This window comes from Sphaeramia orbicularis, chromosome 3, assembly GCF_902148855.1.
Source record: "Sphaeramia orbicularis chromosome 3, fSphaOr1.1, whole genome shotgun sequence".
NCBI classification, from domain to species: Eukaryota; Metazoa; Chordata; class Actinopteri; order Kurtiformes; family Apogonidae; genus Sphaeramia; species Sphaeramia orbicularis.
Window position 1 is genome coordinate 34,822,247 of NC_043959.1, and position 15,771 is coordinate 34,838,017.

Sequence of the window (15,771 nt, forward strand, 5' to 3'; positions counted from 1 at the left end):
CTTTCATTTGGAAAGGGAGGACGAGGAAGGGTTTTCATTTGTTTGCACCCTGCATCTTCACCTCTAGATCCTATACACTGGTCGTTCTAACTTGTTTTTACAAGAAGTCGCTCGTCGTCACTTCAACTGTGTATGGTGTATGGTTGTTCTGAATTTCAGGGTCTGGCGTTAACCAACCACATCTCATCCTGTTTTGCAGCTGTTAAAAACAATAGAGCATGGTGTAACAGAAGATGTAACAGGTGTAGGGCTCCAGTAACGTTGAAAGGCCTGATGAATAGGTGATGATAGGGCTAACTGTGATGTCTTCTCTTGGCAGTGTCAGCAGATCAGAGTTTACCAGCCATGGGCATTTATCCCTGACACATGAAATCACAGACATTCTAGTTTTAGATGAATCTCAAGCTGTAAGTCAAAGAACTCTGATCTAAATGTTGAGGTTGAGAGAAAAAGGCAGCCCAGATTGAGCATAGATCGTAGGGCTAATTATTTAGATTAATAGTATTTGAATTACATGAAATGATTTGGTCCACCTTTCCATCATATCCATCTTATCTTGAGTTGCATTATTTAATTTCATTCCAGTATATAAAAAATATAAAGGCATGTGATCTATTTCTATTTATGTGATATTCATAGTAGCTATTAAAGAGAAAGAGGTGCAGACTTTCAGTGAGCAGAACGTATGAAGTCTGTTTATTTAACTGCTGTGCTACTCCACTGACACTTTGTGGAAGTTACTTTTACCATTAGCATTTGGGAAAGCAGAGCTGTAATATGTGCTAACAAAATTCTTAGTGACTTCAATTAAGTTAAGTGCAGTTCTATGTCCCATCTTATGCAGTATCACTTTTCACAGTGCCAACAGAATGCAAAGTGTTGCAATCATGTTACCCACTGAAGTCACTGAGATGGGTGTTTCTGAGGACTGTCTGTGAGTGGTTTGTATTTTACTAGTAGTTTTTAGTTTGCTGTTGCTACAATAACTACAGACATGGTGGTAATGGTTTTAGTTTGTTAAACTACCAAATGTGTCACCACTATGTTGGTAACACTATGCTACTCTCAGTTGGTGCAATCAGTCATTTGTTTGTTTTGAATGCAGGCTATGCACTAGTGACACAGCAGCTATTCTTATGGTACTCATAAATTGCCAGAACTAAAATCAAAGTCACAATGTGGGATGACACACGACTAGTTATGCACCCCCTTACTATGACCCAGAGCCCAGAGGCTGTCAGGGCCAGTAATTACAGGGACTGCTTTGTAAACTAGGCACATCCATGACTACTTTTAGTGAACAGTCACACCCATCCCTGGAATTCCTGGAAGAGAACATTACTGGTTTTGGCTCTGTTCAAGTGCCTACTGTAATTATGTGGCCTTTAATTGGACTCTGTTAACACCGTCAGATTGGGATGAGCTGTGACCAGCGAATCTTGTTTGTGGATTTGACCCCAACTAGATTTAGTGGATTTGTCCATTTTCTTACAAAATTTCTTATTCTGTTATTTGATGGTTCTGTGATCACAGTAGGAAGAAGAGGGGAGGTTTCATTTTAGTTCATGAAATAGGATGAGAAAAAACACACATATTAATAACATATTGCAGGCACAGTAAAACAGCTAAAATGTAACACACTAACCCGTTGCGTATGTGATCATACCAAATCCTCATGTTATTTTTGAGTTATTGACGGTCAGAAGGTTCTTCCATCAGATCTTTTAGACATGGTTATAGATGGTAGCAGATAATTAGGTTAATGCGCTATACATCGAGGCTTTACAATCTGACTCTGATAAGCTTTCCAACAAATATCCAGGTAGGCTTTTAGCCCAGCCAACAAGACCAGGCTTCACAAGGTGAATAGGAATCTTTTATTCGGCCTCTTTCATCTTTTCCATCAAATTCCAGGGATATTTCTGTCTTCCCACACCAAGTAAACACAAACACAAAGACTCTGGAATGTAGGCAATTCCTTCTGATGCTGCTGAATGTCTGTGTGTGTAGCAGGAGCAAACAGAATTGGGAATTATGTTTTAGTTTCAGTCCTACAGAATGTTAACTTCCAGTGTTATCATTGGTAGTGCATTGTATGTTGTTGTTGTTTTTTTTTTTTTTTTTGCAAAATAAAATAAAGACTGTAGTTTTTAACAGTTATCAATATTGAAAATGTAGGTATAGAGAGAGAAGTACTGATTGTATTTGCATTACATAGATTCATTAAATTGATGTTGCTGTAAAAACAAAGGTAGGTTTTGACTGTAAAATGTAATGGGTTCAATTTCACCTGTCTTGTTGTGTGACTTTGATATGACCCCGTATGTGGAGACAGACTCTCCTTGAGGCCATTGTTACCATTCTGTATCTCCTTTTGTTGTTCGGGAACTTGATCCGCAATATCACTCCCAATCTTCCGTGATCAGGGGTCACAGGTATCAGGAAATGGCTAATGTGATAAATACTTGTAAACCTCATCCACCCTTTTATTGTTAGGCCTCTGTGGAAGATCTTGGGACCAGAAGATTTGATCTGTCTTGTCTTTTTCAGGTCACTCAGCAGGGGGATGCCAGGAATTCCTTTTGTCTGTAGTTATCCTGTAGTGTCAGCTGAGCTAGCTGATGTTGTTTTCCTAACAAGTTTCACAAGGTTAAATGATGGCTCTGTTTAGACTATTCTATGCACTTTATTTTTCTGATGTCATTTCATATGCTTTTACTACCAGTACACTACAATTAGTATGATTTGCCTGGATATTTTGTCAGATGGGTAAGCTTTGTTTTTTGCAGCCATTGTATTTTACAAGTGAAGTGGCGAGTGTATAAAACTTGTTGGTAAAAATTTGTGTTGACAAGAGCTGTATTTCGGGTATCATGTGATTAAGCTAAAATGTTTAGTAGTGTTCTAAATAGTGCATATGCTGGTGCATAATTCTCAGTCAGGTGCAACCACTGGTGTGTGGCCTGAAAGGGATTGTGTCCTTGTCACTGTACTAGCAAATCATACTGATTGGTGATGGCACCAGGATGAAGGCGAGAGGGATCTAGTAATTTGTCATGCGTATCACTGTCGCGTTAACCTCTTTACTGTCTGCTGTCCACACCTTCATCACACCAGCACTGTCTGCAGTACTTAGAGGTAAAACAGACAAACAGATGGAAAATTAAATACAATGTTATGGATGCAGAGTTTTCTTTCCTCATAGCAAAATAAGCATCAAGTCCGAAGTCTTCAATCTGGGCTTCTTTGCTCAAACTTCGTTATTTCTTTCCTGACATTCCTACTGGCCTCATACCCAAACACCAAAGTAGGTGTTTTCCATGCCTTAATCCAGAACTTACACAACACTGTAAAAGAAATAAATGGGATCATATGAACTTTTCTGGCATTATAGTTTTGACCGGTAATGTTACCTGAGGGTATGTTGTGATGAGGTAACATGCATGAGGGTCTTCGCAACTGTGTGTGAATCCCATCTTTTTCAGAGAGTGAGCCAGATAGAAAAGCTCACCCAGCTGTTCATCACCAGGAATAATGATCTGAGAGCTTCACCTGTGTAAGTGTTTTGAGACACACTGTAATTATCAACAGGAAGCTTCAGACCTCACATCTCCGGTGTGATGCCTCCTCACTGGGAGGAGCAGGAGGAGGAAATCCAGTATGGGTTTAGATATTCCTGTCAGCGACACTGTGCCTATGTCTGTGCTTGTTCAGGTATCTGTATTACTGTAAATCTAAGATAGATATCTGACAGCTGTGACCGGGGGCATTATGTTTTCTGGTTGTCCATCCCTTTGTCTGTAAATAAAGTATTTCAGAAACCTGGAGGGAATTTTTTTATATCTGGTACAAAAATTCACATGGATTCAAGAATGAACTGATTAGATTTCAGTCATAAAGGTCACCTCACAAACATATTTTTGGCAATAACTCATGGATTCAAGAATGAACTCATATGCTAATTATTGTAAAAATTCACACACATTTTTACTGATGAAGTGGTAACATTTTAAACCCAAAGGGTCAAATTTTGGCTTTTTTGTGGCTCCATGATCTTCTGGGAAAGCATGTCTTTACAGCGGCTCTTTGTGTTGTTTAGGAGGAGGGTTGTGACTCACACTGAAGACTCGCAGAAATGTTTCAGTTCTGTCATTCAAGGTTTATTAAATCATGATTAAGAAATAAAAACTCTATGGTTGACTTTAATCATATCAAACACTCCAACATTTTATGATCGAAATAAATTAAAACTAGAGAGAACACAATAAATATATATTATCTTGCCAGTCAGATCATACCAATCAGATGAGTATATCTCCAATAAATGTCCCTCAACAGTCTTCAACAGCCTAAGTCAGGAACAAAAGGAGAAGACCATATTTCGCATTTGGTCGGATACTGAATTGTCGACACTAATCTTAGGTGACTGTCTTGAAGCTGTTGATGCTATAGACCCTCTGTGGTGCCAGATTGAGTATATGTATGAGTGACTTTTAGAACATGTAGCCTCCTTGCGGTAACATGTAAACTCCAACGTGACTACTTGGCCAAGGCATATACCCAAGAGATGCCAATTCTACTTTTACTTGAAGAATGAGGTGGTTTCTGTGAGTCAGCTTACTGGGATCATCTTTCCACTCACCAGACAATACCTTCTCTGTCCTGCTTCTTATAATTGTGTCCATTATCTTGTACAGTATTTAAACAAATATGTAACATTTCTACTAAATACAAAGATGAAACTGGTTTGGTTGTCATCAAAGCTTGTTGTGAATATACTGGGAAGAATCAATTCTAGTTAGTAAACTTTATTTTGTTTGATTATAGTTATTGTTCATGGACTTTGGCAGCTCAAACATAAACATGTTATGGTTCAACTTTTGCCATTTTTCAGCTAAAAGGTTCATAGAACAGGTCATTTCTGGTGTGAGTGGACTAAATGAGAGAAAATCCTTGTTCTAGTGACACAAATCAGCCGTGAGACAACACATACACACACACACACACACACACTACTGACTGGTTTTCTGAATGACTGATTTCACTGACTGACCTACACACTGACAGACTGTCTCACCCAAACAGTGCACGCTTTGTTTAAGGCTGGAAACACAGCAATATTGTGTTTTCGGTCATCATCATCATACTGTCAAAGCTTTTGTTCTGTCTGAGGAACTGGCGAGGTTTCTTTTCCAGTTCAGCCAGACTACTGGAACTAACTGGCAAGGCCTGATGTTTGTGGAGTCTTGGTTACTCACACATAACAGACTCAAAAAAGTGAGGGCAAGTGTTTTTGGCACATCTGTTGCCTCGGTTTTTGTTCATTTTCTTGCATGCCACTTGTTGAGTTCAGTAATGCATTTTTGTTGCCGAACATCTTAACTCTAAGTGGAGTTCTGTGCCTGTGTTTTGTCTCTATATAATGCAAACTTAGCACAAAAAAGAGGATGAGTGTAGGCTAAATGTGAAAGTGTTGTTTTGAAAGTAGGTAACTAAACTGAATTAGACCTGAGTAAGCTGAAGTATTTTCAGCTAGACTCTGTCCAATCCAACTGGGTTATAATTTTTTGTGTTATGGAAGGCTAACAAATAATGCTGTACCAATAAGTACAAAACCAGAATGCAGGGCTGCACGATTAATCGATTTTTAAAAAATAAAAAATGAAATAAATAAATAAGTCAGATTATTTAATTAAGATGATGTTTTTAAAAAAAAGGTAATTGTCAAATCGAATTTCGTCTCTCTCATGTTTCTGGGCCGTCCACCTCTGGGCTACCCTAGGTTCTTCCTCCTAACTGTGAGGATGGTCTCCACAGTCTTTGGTCTCCACACACCAGTACAAAAATGGCGTTTGCTAAGGAGAGTGAGAAGTTCATGTCTAAAAATAGCAAGACCAAGTCAGTTGTGTGGAATTGGTACAGCTTCGAAGTTTCCGATGAAGACCAAACCATTCCTCACTGCAAACTCTGCCTGAAGGCGGTATCTATCAAAGACAGCAGCACAACCAACTTAATTCAGCACCTCAAACATCATCACACACCAGAGTGGGAGCAGTGCCTTGCATTGCGGGCTGCACATGAAAACAACATGCCGACATCTGTTGTCTTATGTAGTTTTACCCAAAAATTTAAATTGAAAATTGAGTTTTAGAGGAAAAAATTTAGATTTTATTTTTGTTTTTAAGTTTTAACAAATCACAGTATTTAGAGCAGGTTTTGACTTCAAGTGCATTAGAATATATTGACTTGTTCTAGAAATAAATGATTATTAATGAAATACCTTTACATATGCATAAACTTGCCATGCTTATAAAATAATCTAGTATTCTGAAATGCTGTTTCTGAAGTCTGAATTGAATTTCCACCAACACCAGTACAGATTTCTGTCTGCATTTTTCAGCTGTCATCAGTCTAGACATCTGGCTTTCCTTGTTGTTGTTTTTCCGTGCCGTTGAGTGGTATAAACTGGTAAAGCCTGGAGCGTCATCACAGCAGCTCTGTTTCTGTTTTGGACATCCTGTTCCTATCACCCCAGGTTGGGGGCTGAAAACAGGGATTAACAATTAGAAAGGCTTTTATTTTTGACTTGATCAGCTGGTCAAGTAGCAGAGAGAGGCATTCTGCCAACCACATCTTTTTTTAACCAGCCATCAAAACATTTTAGACCACCAAGTCCTATTTGATCCAGCATTATGTGTAGTAGTATTAAAGAAACAACAATGAAAAAAAAAAAACTTCTCTTCTCACTGGCTGGTCACTGTTGTGAATTTCCCAGCATACCTTCCTGCTGGGTTGGTATTTCTGTCTCCCTGGAAGCCATGTGTAGGCTTTTTGACCCACAGCAGCGATCTTTATCCCACAGCTAAAGTGCTGTGTAATGACAGAATGGAAAAGGTGAACCGCTTTACTATGTGCACACTAACAACTCTGTTACTATAGAACTTTGGTAAAACCCTGCTTTCACCTTCTAATATGCCTTTTCAGACTGAAAAAATGGATGAAGGAAAGGATTTGGAATGATACTTAATTCAATTAGATTTTTTTTTTAATTCACTAGCCTATGTGTAGTGATCAACTGCCTGACATGTATGATTTAGATGGACATGGCTTATGTCACAGCAGTTAAAAAGATTTACCACAGAATACAGACAATAATGTGACTTTAGAAAAAAAAGAGACAAAGTACTATGCATGTAGGAAGCTAATTATTTATGAGTAATTCATATTAAAGGGGTGTTAGAGGAATAGTTTTGGGGGAGAATAATTGATTGGAAATGGTAACCTTATCTTGGACTGTTAAATGAAGAAAATGGAGATTCTTTTTTAGAAATGCCTACCAAACTGAAGGTGTTGGAAAAGAATGGCTTCACACCTCAATAACTAGTGTTGGTTTGTGTACTAAACATGCCCCAGTAGATCACTGTCAGTACAGACACATTTGGGAGACGGACACATGTACTGGTATTGCGACATAATCTTTAAAACATAAAGAATACACTTCAGCAACCCAATCTAACATATAAGGTTTTTGTATATAATGGGAAAACATACCTATATAGAAAGATATCCATATTAGTGTTAAGAGAGCAGGTAAAATGTAGAACAAATGAATGCAAAATTTCTAACATAAAAAATATTTTTAAAAATCATCTGAACATTTGAACACTTTTTGGTTTTGATTTTGGAACCAAAACCAGGCCACACTGAGAGCCATCAAAGTCAGACAGTACCCACACCTATAGTGTTTTCTCTCCCTTTGATTTTTTTTTTTTTCTTTTAACAGTTTCATATTCCTCAGTGTGGTGTTCTGTTTACTATTCTGCCTAGTAGCAGTGGTTGTGTTGTCTAGCTCCCCCAGCTGGTTGCCAAACCAGCTGTGTTTGTGTGTTCCTGTGTGTGAACAGTTATACATGTTACCCTTAAAATGGCATGAAATATTAGAAGTCCATTTTAATTCCTCTGCTTGTACTATCCCGTTCGTTACTTTTACTCCTGCACCCTCCTCCTCAATCCACTACTCCTCCTGAACCGCAACCTGTTCTTGGAGCCATAGTAAGGAGGAGGTTGAGGATAAAAGCTGGCATCTGTTACTTTGCAGACATTACACACATCCAGTGGAATGCTGATGTCCTGTACTTACACCCTTCCTATCACTGTCCACCCTGACAGAGCAGCACAGGTCAGGCCGCCTGTCACTGCGGTGTGTTTAAGAGGCCTCAGACTTGTATCTCCTGTGTCTCTCCCAGGCTTTACATTATCACTTTGTAAAATCACACCTTTCCTGCATGTCTCCCATCAACCCCTTCACAGAGGTCAGAGGGTGACATGATGAGGAGGGGTCCTACAGCAGAGAAAGAACATTCTGTGCCAGAGAAGTGCTTTGCTGGTTCTCTCCTGCTGAGCACAAACAGCCTGCTGAATGGTTGTAGGGACCACACAGTCTGAAGTTTCTGATTGGCGTTTGTATCTGTCAGGAGGTGGGGCTTAGGGTCATCTCGTGGTCACTGCCTGATGATCAGCTCTCATTATAGGGGAAGGACACTAAACCCAGATGTCACCCAAAAGGAAGTCCCTTTTGTGAATGGTGTAAGTCTGTTAAAGCCTGGCAGCAGACGGAGAATACATTTAATTTTTGGTCTGGATTAGCTATTGCAATTAGGGATTTCCTGTAATGACGTGCCTTATTTATATTAAGTTGATTAAAGCATTTGTGTTTGGTCAACGTCAGCATCACTGCTCAGACTTGTATCTCAAATTGATTAAAACCAAAACCCATTCAAAGGAAAATGGAAAATTATGTCAGACTTTGTGTTTGACGTTTGTTTCTCCAAGGTCTTCCTTTTTATCATCCTCACACTGCGCTTCTAGCATCATTGTACAGGATACAAAAACAGTAATAAAACAAAGTTTGTGTCTTAAACATGTCAACAAAACAGTTTTTTATTCTAGATTTGTTGATATGAAATAAAGTTGTGGTTGCTGGTTCATTTAACAAAAAGCAATCGCAATCTTTAATGAATTTATGTGGATAACAAAGCCTGATTCATATTAATTCCACATTGTGTTGAACTGATTCATTTTCTTGCTGTTTTCTACTCAGTATTTGTGTAACATCAGTCATCTATTGTCGCCATAGATTATCAAGTTTGTTGTTTCACTTTGAAAGAAACATTTGACACAATATTTTAGGAAGAGGCACAGCTGGCATCTTCTCTGGTCCGGTGTCTGCAGTTTGTTTGACAGAGCTAGTACAGGCAGCGTGTTGAAGCGTGTTTTGGTGTTTTATCACTCAGCATCCTATAAACAACACATGATTTCCCATAACCTAGCTTTGTTTGGTTTCTTTAATTACAGCCTCTGGCTAACGCAAGTGCATGACATCATCAAAATTACAGTTTCTGTTCATCTTGTTGTTTGTGGTGCAGATAGCCCTTTCCCTTTGTTTACACCTCACATGAGACACACGCAAATAAATTCAAGCAATGATATACCAATGTTTCCATGGCCACTAGTGTTGGTTTCAGACCGCTGAGGCGCTTTCAGGTGCTGATTGTACTTTTGTGTTAATCTATGTTGTCAGAAAATGATCGATTAGGATTAACTCTATAGTGATTGTCAATGTACGAGGAGAAAAAGCTCTGTTCTATTCATAGGCTACTCCAGTGTTGTTCTGCTGGAGCTCCTTAATCAGTTTTTTCCTCTCATCCATTCGAATACCTCCAGTTTAGAGAAACACCACAGCAACTGGAGGAGTTATTTGTAGCTGTGCTGGTTGGAAAACCTGGAGTGGAGGGGTTTTTGTCACTGTGGAACGGGGACTCCCTAACACAGTGCTACCGAGCTCCACACTAATCTACCAAGCCAACAGCTATGGTGTGCAATAGCTCTGACAGTCTGTTCATTGTACATGGCTTTTGCTTTCTTTCTTTTTTCTTTTTTTAATAAAAGTAAATCTAAACAGTTTTGTTGATTGAATGTACATTTGAAAATTCAGTGATTAGATACAGTGTCCACTCCTTCCTCATGAAGCTCTAATCTAGGCTCAGAGGTGTTCAATGTGTGTGCATGTGTGTTGCATACTGAGTCAATCACTCTGTAGTAACACTCCAGCAAATGCCATCATTTACTTATGACTGAGGCCAACAGCATCACTCCAGAGGCTAAAAGCTGTTTCACACAAAGTATACCAAGATCTTCATGAAAATGTACAAAAATTGATTTCATGGGTGCTTAGGAATGCTTACACACTGCTGCAGAGAATCTGTGCAGGAGGGGAAAAATGTTTGAATGGACCATTTTAACTCTGTTTTTGGCTTTTTTTCTAATAGTTCTCCTGAAAATGTATCAAGGCAACATGGTTAATTTAGTATGGACTGGACGTATGGTTGTTGGGCAGAGAATCTGTGCAGATTTCAGTTTTTCCTGCACTTAATTCTCACATTGTGCTGGCGTAAAATCTTTTGAACACAAGCTGTTGTGGTTTGGTAAAATAGGAAATAGTCTCTTAACTGTACGGGTTGATTTTGTTAAATGTTTTGTGAGACCCTCCTACTAACAAATCTAGTCTGACATTCATTTACATTCCAAAGCATCACAGGACACTAGACAAAGCATTTAAACCTCCTTTAAAATTAGAGGTAAAGGCCTCATTTTCTAATTGAAAGCTATCATTTTAATCGAGAATACGGTCTCCTGTGCTTTTATAATATGTAGACATTTGACCACCTTCAATCAGAGTCCTCATAATATTTTTGTGATTCAATAATAATGCTCTATCTCTCACTGTCTCTCCTCCAGAGTGCCCAGAAAAGTGTCCGAGGCGAGTTTGCACAGAGGATGGCGAGTGCTGCCACCCTCAGTGTCTGGGCAGCTGCACAGTCCCCAATAATGACACAGCATGTGCTGCATGTGTGCACTACTTCCACCAAGGGCGCTGTGTGCCAGACTGCCCTCCCGGCACCTACAAGTTTGAGGGCTGGCGCTGCATCAGTGCTGAACTTTGCTCCAAAGTCAACCCCCCTGACGCCGACAGCCACATTATCCACGGAGGAGAGTGCATGTCTGAATGCCCATCTGGGTACACGCGCACCGCACCCAACAGGTGAGCTGCCCCGAGGTGATATGAAATGTTTTATTCTTTCAGTCCAGCTGAAATGGAGCCACTGGGCGGAGGGAGCCTCATTGTTGGTACACAGGTACCAATGTCACACCCTGCTATAAGTTTCTTTTCTTACATTTCATCACAGCAAAACAGAGTATAATAAACAGGTCCAACAAAGGAGTGTGACTATAGACATTACAAACTGTAGTGCAAGATTATCCCCAAAGTACATTGCTAATATAATGTAAGTATGAAATATTTTCAAAACATTATGTAACGAGCTCAGTCAAACATCGATGTGAAATGTGTAAAGGGGAGAAATGAAACGCAAGAAGTCAGGGGAAAGAGAGAAAGGCAACAGTTAATGGCATCGTGAAAATCTAATGTCTCCTATGTATATCTCTGTGTCTGTCTCCAGTATGTTCTGTACAGCCTGTGATGGCCTGTGTGATAAAGTATGCGAGGAGAAGGTCATTGACTCCATGGATGCTGCTCAGTCTCTCAAAGGCTGTACCGTTATCAAAGGCAACTTGCACATCAACATCCGCAGAGGCCGTAAGTACTGCTGCATACTGTATCCTGCAGATCCCAGCCTGCTTTTATTTCATCTCATACCTTTCACTTGATGATTAAAAACTATAGGCATTAATATATGTGTTTAAGGTGTAATAATAGATGAATATGTCTGTGTGTATATAGACAACATGGTTGCAGAGCTGGAGAGTTTCACTGGTCTGATCCAGAGGGTAACGGGGTATGTGCGGATCAGACACTCCCACACTCTGAGCTCCCTGGCCTTTCTCCGCAGCCTCAGATACATCGATGGAGAAGAACTCCTTGACGAGTAAGGCCATACACAAACACACACACTTAACTCCTTATTTAATGAATAATGTTTTGACTATGGGGTCACAGACTTGCTTGTTTTGGGATAAGAACTGGAACATCATCTCTTAAGTCAATATAATGTAAAGTAAACATACTGATTGAAGCTAAGAGCAGATTGCACCTCCTTAATATGGGACCTTGAGTCCAGCTCGCCAAGGAAACAGCCAAGGAAAGGCTCTCTTGGCGTCACAGGGAGGCCTTGACTCCCACATTTCACCTTGGGTTCACAGGAATGAGGAACTGAACTGTCCCATGGCCCACCTTAGAGTGATTCTTGAATTTTACCAGCTCTGAAAACCTCTCCTCGTTTTTCCTCTCCTCGTCTGTTTTGAATGCCCTTTGTGGATATTTGGGATTTTCCATACCTACAGAGACCCTCTATCTCTTATACCTACTATGCTTTTTTCTATTATACTCTGAAAAATAAGGCATTGTTCCTGACAGCAAATTTGCCCTTCAGCATAAATCACACTGCATACAATAAAGCGTCAAAGAAACATTGTATATGAAGGTAGAACCAAGTAGCACATTCATTGTTGTCATTCCTCCGTTGTCTCTTCTCTGCCCTCTAGCTTGTACGCCTTCTCAGCATTTGACAACCAGCAGCTCCAGTATCTCTGGGACTGGAAGCAGCACAATCTGACCATCAAGACAGGAAAGCTGTACTTCAGAGCCAACCCGAAGCTCTGCATGTCAGAGGTCCGAAAGATGTGGGAGAAGACAGGAATTCAGGGCCGCTTCGCTGAGACTGATTTCCGGAATAATGGCGACAGAGCTAGTTGTAAGGGTTAAAAATTACTATACATTATGCAAACACCTCCTTTAGTAAATCAGTTTCTCGGTAAGACACTACTAAAGGCTTCTTTTTTTATTCTTCAGGTGAAAGCACAATCCTCAAGTTTAAGTCCAACAGCACCAGCAGTACAAGGATCAAACTGACCTGGCAGCGTTACCGACCCCCCGACTACAGAGACCTCATCAGCTTTATTGTCTACTACAAGGAGGCGTAAGTGTATTGCCATCTGTCATCAGTGACAGGAACTATCACTTCATTCCCCAGCATTACCACTCACTGTAATATGAGGTCTATCGGAGGGATCAGCTTTTAAGCGAACATATCATACTGTCAAATTAAATGGGAATACACACTTATCTTTTTGACTGTTGTAGTAGTCTAAAGTTTCACTTGTTTCTCCTAATTCTCACCATCACATACCGTTTAGATTTAGGCCATCCCTGCTTGTAACATGTTCATTTTCTTTTATTTAATGGCAGATGGTAAATAGGTTTTAGGTGTGTTACTGCCACCCTCTGGCAGTAGTAACATATTAGTAAGTGTTAGGGATCAATGTGGTTCAGGGAATCAAGGAGACCAAGGCCCAATCCCAATTCACCCCTTGGTCATACCCTTTGCCCCTACCCTGATGACTAAAGGCCATGCAACAGAGGCGAGTACAGCTGCTGACCGCATGGTGAATTCTTTCACAAAGTTGTCACATCTGTTTATAGCAGTATCGATGACCGCTGATGACGTAATGGATCTCAAAAGGTTGTCTCATTTCATAGGGGCAAGTGGAAGGGCCAAGGGGGCGGGGGCAAGGGATGAGTTAGGATTGGGGCCATTAGATGATATTTGGAACTAAAACAGATCTACAGTAAAAATGAACAATCTTGGTGTCAAATTTTACAATATTTAAACAGAAAATTCTGTTGAAATTCCTTTATGTGCCTATCAGATTAAATAAAAAGAAGACTTCAATAATTGAGTTTTCACATTGAACTTAGGGAATTAGGGGAATGTAGTACTAGTAAATAAATATGTTCTCTTTTCTTATTTTAATATTCAAAATGTGATGTGTAACCAGTCACTGAAATATCAGAACAGAATAGTGTGTCTAAATTGATGTATTTTATCACATAACATAAAATACATGTAGCGATTTCATCTACGGGTTGATGATATACTAACTATATGATCTGAATTTTAGAATTAAAAGTAACAAGCCATCCTTAGTACATGTGTGGTCCTGCTCTAGAGATAACAGGACGCTAATCTGGTTAACCATCCTCCCAGGCCGTTTCAGAACATCACAGAGTTCGAAGGGCAAGATGGCTGTGGCTCCAACAGCTGGAATATGGTGGACGTGGAGCTGAGACAGGACAAGGATTTAGACCCTGGGGTTCTACTGTCTGGCCTGAAGCCCTGGACACAGTACGCTATCTTTGTTAAGGCCATCACACTCATGGTTGAGGACAAACATATGCCGAGTGCAAAGAGCAAGGTGGTCTACATTCGCACCAGTCCTTCAGGTAAACAGGAGTTTGCTGAAATATACAAAGTGTGAAGCTCTTAACAAGACCTGAACAGAGATGAGTTGTTGCAGCACTGTAAGCTGAAACTAAATCTAGACTTGGGTTTTTTGACTGTGACGTTACATTCACAGTCATTTCACTGACACGTGTTGCTGATCTACATTTTTGTTACGTTCTCAGCATAGACACAGGGTTGTTTCATGATGACAGCGTGATAGCATTTCTGGATCCAAATCCAAACATAGTTTAAGCAGTTGGAGAGGGAGGTGGTTCAAAATAAACACAGCTGCAATTCAAAGAGACAGAGAAAATCTGGTTTAAAAAATATAATATAATTAAATGAACTGGAAGCCTGATTTAAATAAATCCAGCTGCACTGTAAAGACATAGCAGTGTTGTGATGTCAGAAAATCACATCTGCACTGGCAGACTGCATCCTGGCCTGAAGGAGGGAAGACTTTCACAAATGTTTTCAGAAATTAGGTTTATCAAGCAGCCACATGTTGATGACACTGAAGTCTTTGTTTTTCTCCCTGTGTCAGCACCCTCCATGCCTAAGGATGTGAGAGCATACTCAAACTCATCGACTCAGTTGGTGGTGCGTTGGTCACCACCAGTCTCACCAAATGGAAATCAGACCTACTACCTGGTCAGATGGCAGCAACAAGCTGAAGACAGAGAGCTGTACCAACACAACTACTGCTCCAAAGGTATTAACATGAACCCGCCCAGACCCATCCACTCACCATTACTGCTACATGTTGACTGGAGTGAAAACACAATACACCTGTCATACAAACACATGACTCCTTTTCTTCAGAGCTGAAGATACCCATTAGGATTGCTGCAACAGGAGTTGGAGACCAAGAAGAAGACACAAAGCCCACTAAACCTGATCCTGATGGTGCAGAAAAAGGCCCCTGTTGCCCCTGCCCCAAGTCAGTGGAGGATCTGGAGGCAGAAGCTGCTGATGCCTCCTACCGAAAAGTCTTTGAAAACTTCCTGCACAACTCTATTTTTACACCAAGGTTGATATTATATTTTTAATTATTTCCTGTCAAGTATTTAATGCTTGTGTTTTATCATGTATTTGCACTTAGACTTTGCTTATGAAATCTAGTGGGCTACTCAGTATGTGTTTTTTACCTCTTTCTATCAAGTTTCATCCCATGGTCATTGCATTGCTGTGCATTTTCATATTTATTCAATAGCGGTGTTTTATTTTGCTCTGCTTGAATATTAGAAATGCTTGCTGATTGTTCTTATTGTAGTTAGTACTCTTCTTCTTGATTTATAAACGAACATCACAGCCTTAAAAACAAAAACATTACCACCACTATACTGAGAAATGTATTTAAATAATCTAGATGCACTGGTCAGAAGTCAACTGGTATAGGAAGTAAATAAAACACAGCTGTGTTAAATATGTGTTAAATGTTAATAATTGTACAAATTGCAGTTTCTCTTCA

General features: G+C 39.8%; 1 protein-coding gene across 1 annotated transcript in view; it reads left to right on the plus strand.

The window, feature by feature from the left end:
- LOC115439086 (insulin-like growth factor 1 receptor) overlaps nt 1-15,771 on the plus strand; it is a 47,247-nt gene that overhangs the window by 19,519 nt on the left and 11,957 nt on the right. Inside the window, 8 exon segments of the mRNA XM_030162984.1 lie at nt 10,798-11,101; nt 11,520-11,656; nt 11,801-11,945; nt 12,562-12,770; nt 12,869-12,995; nt 14,064-14,299; nt 14,845-15,012; nt 15,123-15,330. Of these exon segments, the coding sequence (XP_030018844.1) occupies nt 10,798-11,101; nt 11,520-11,656; nt 11,801-11,945; nt 12,562-12,770; nt 12,869-12,995; nt 14,064-14,299; nt 14,845-15,012; nt 15,123-15,330 (1,534 nt within the window).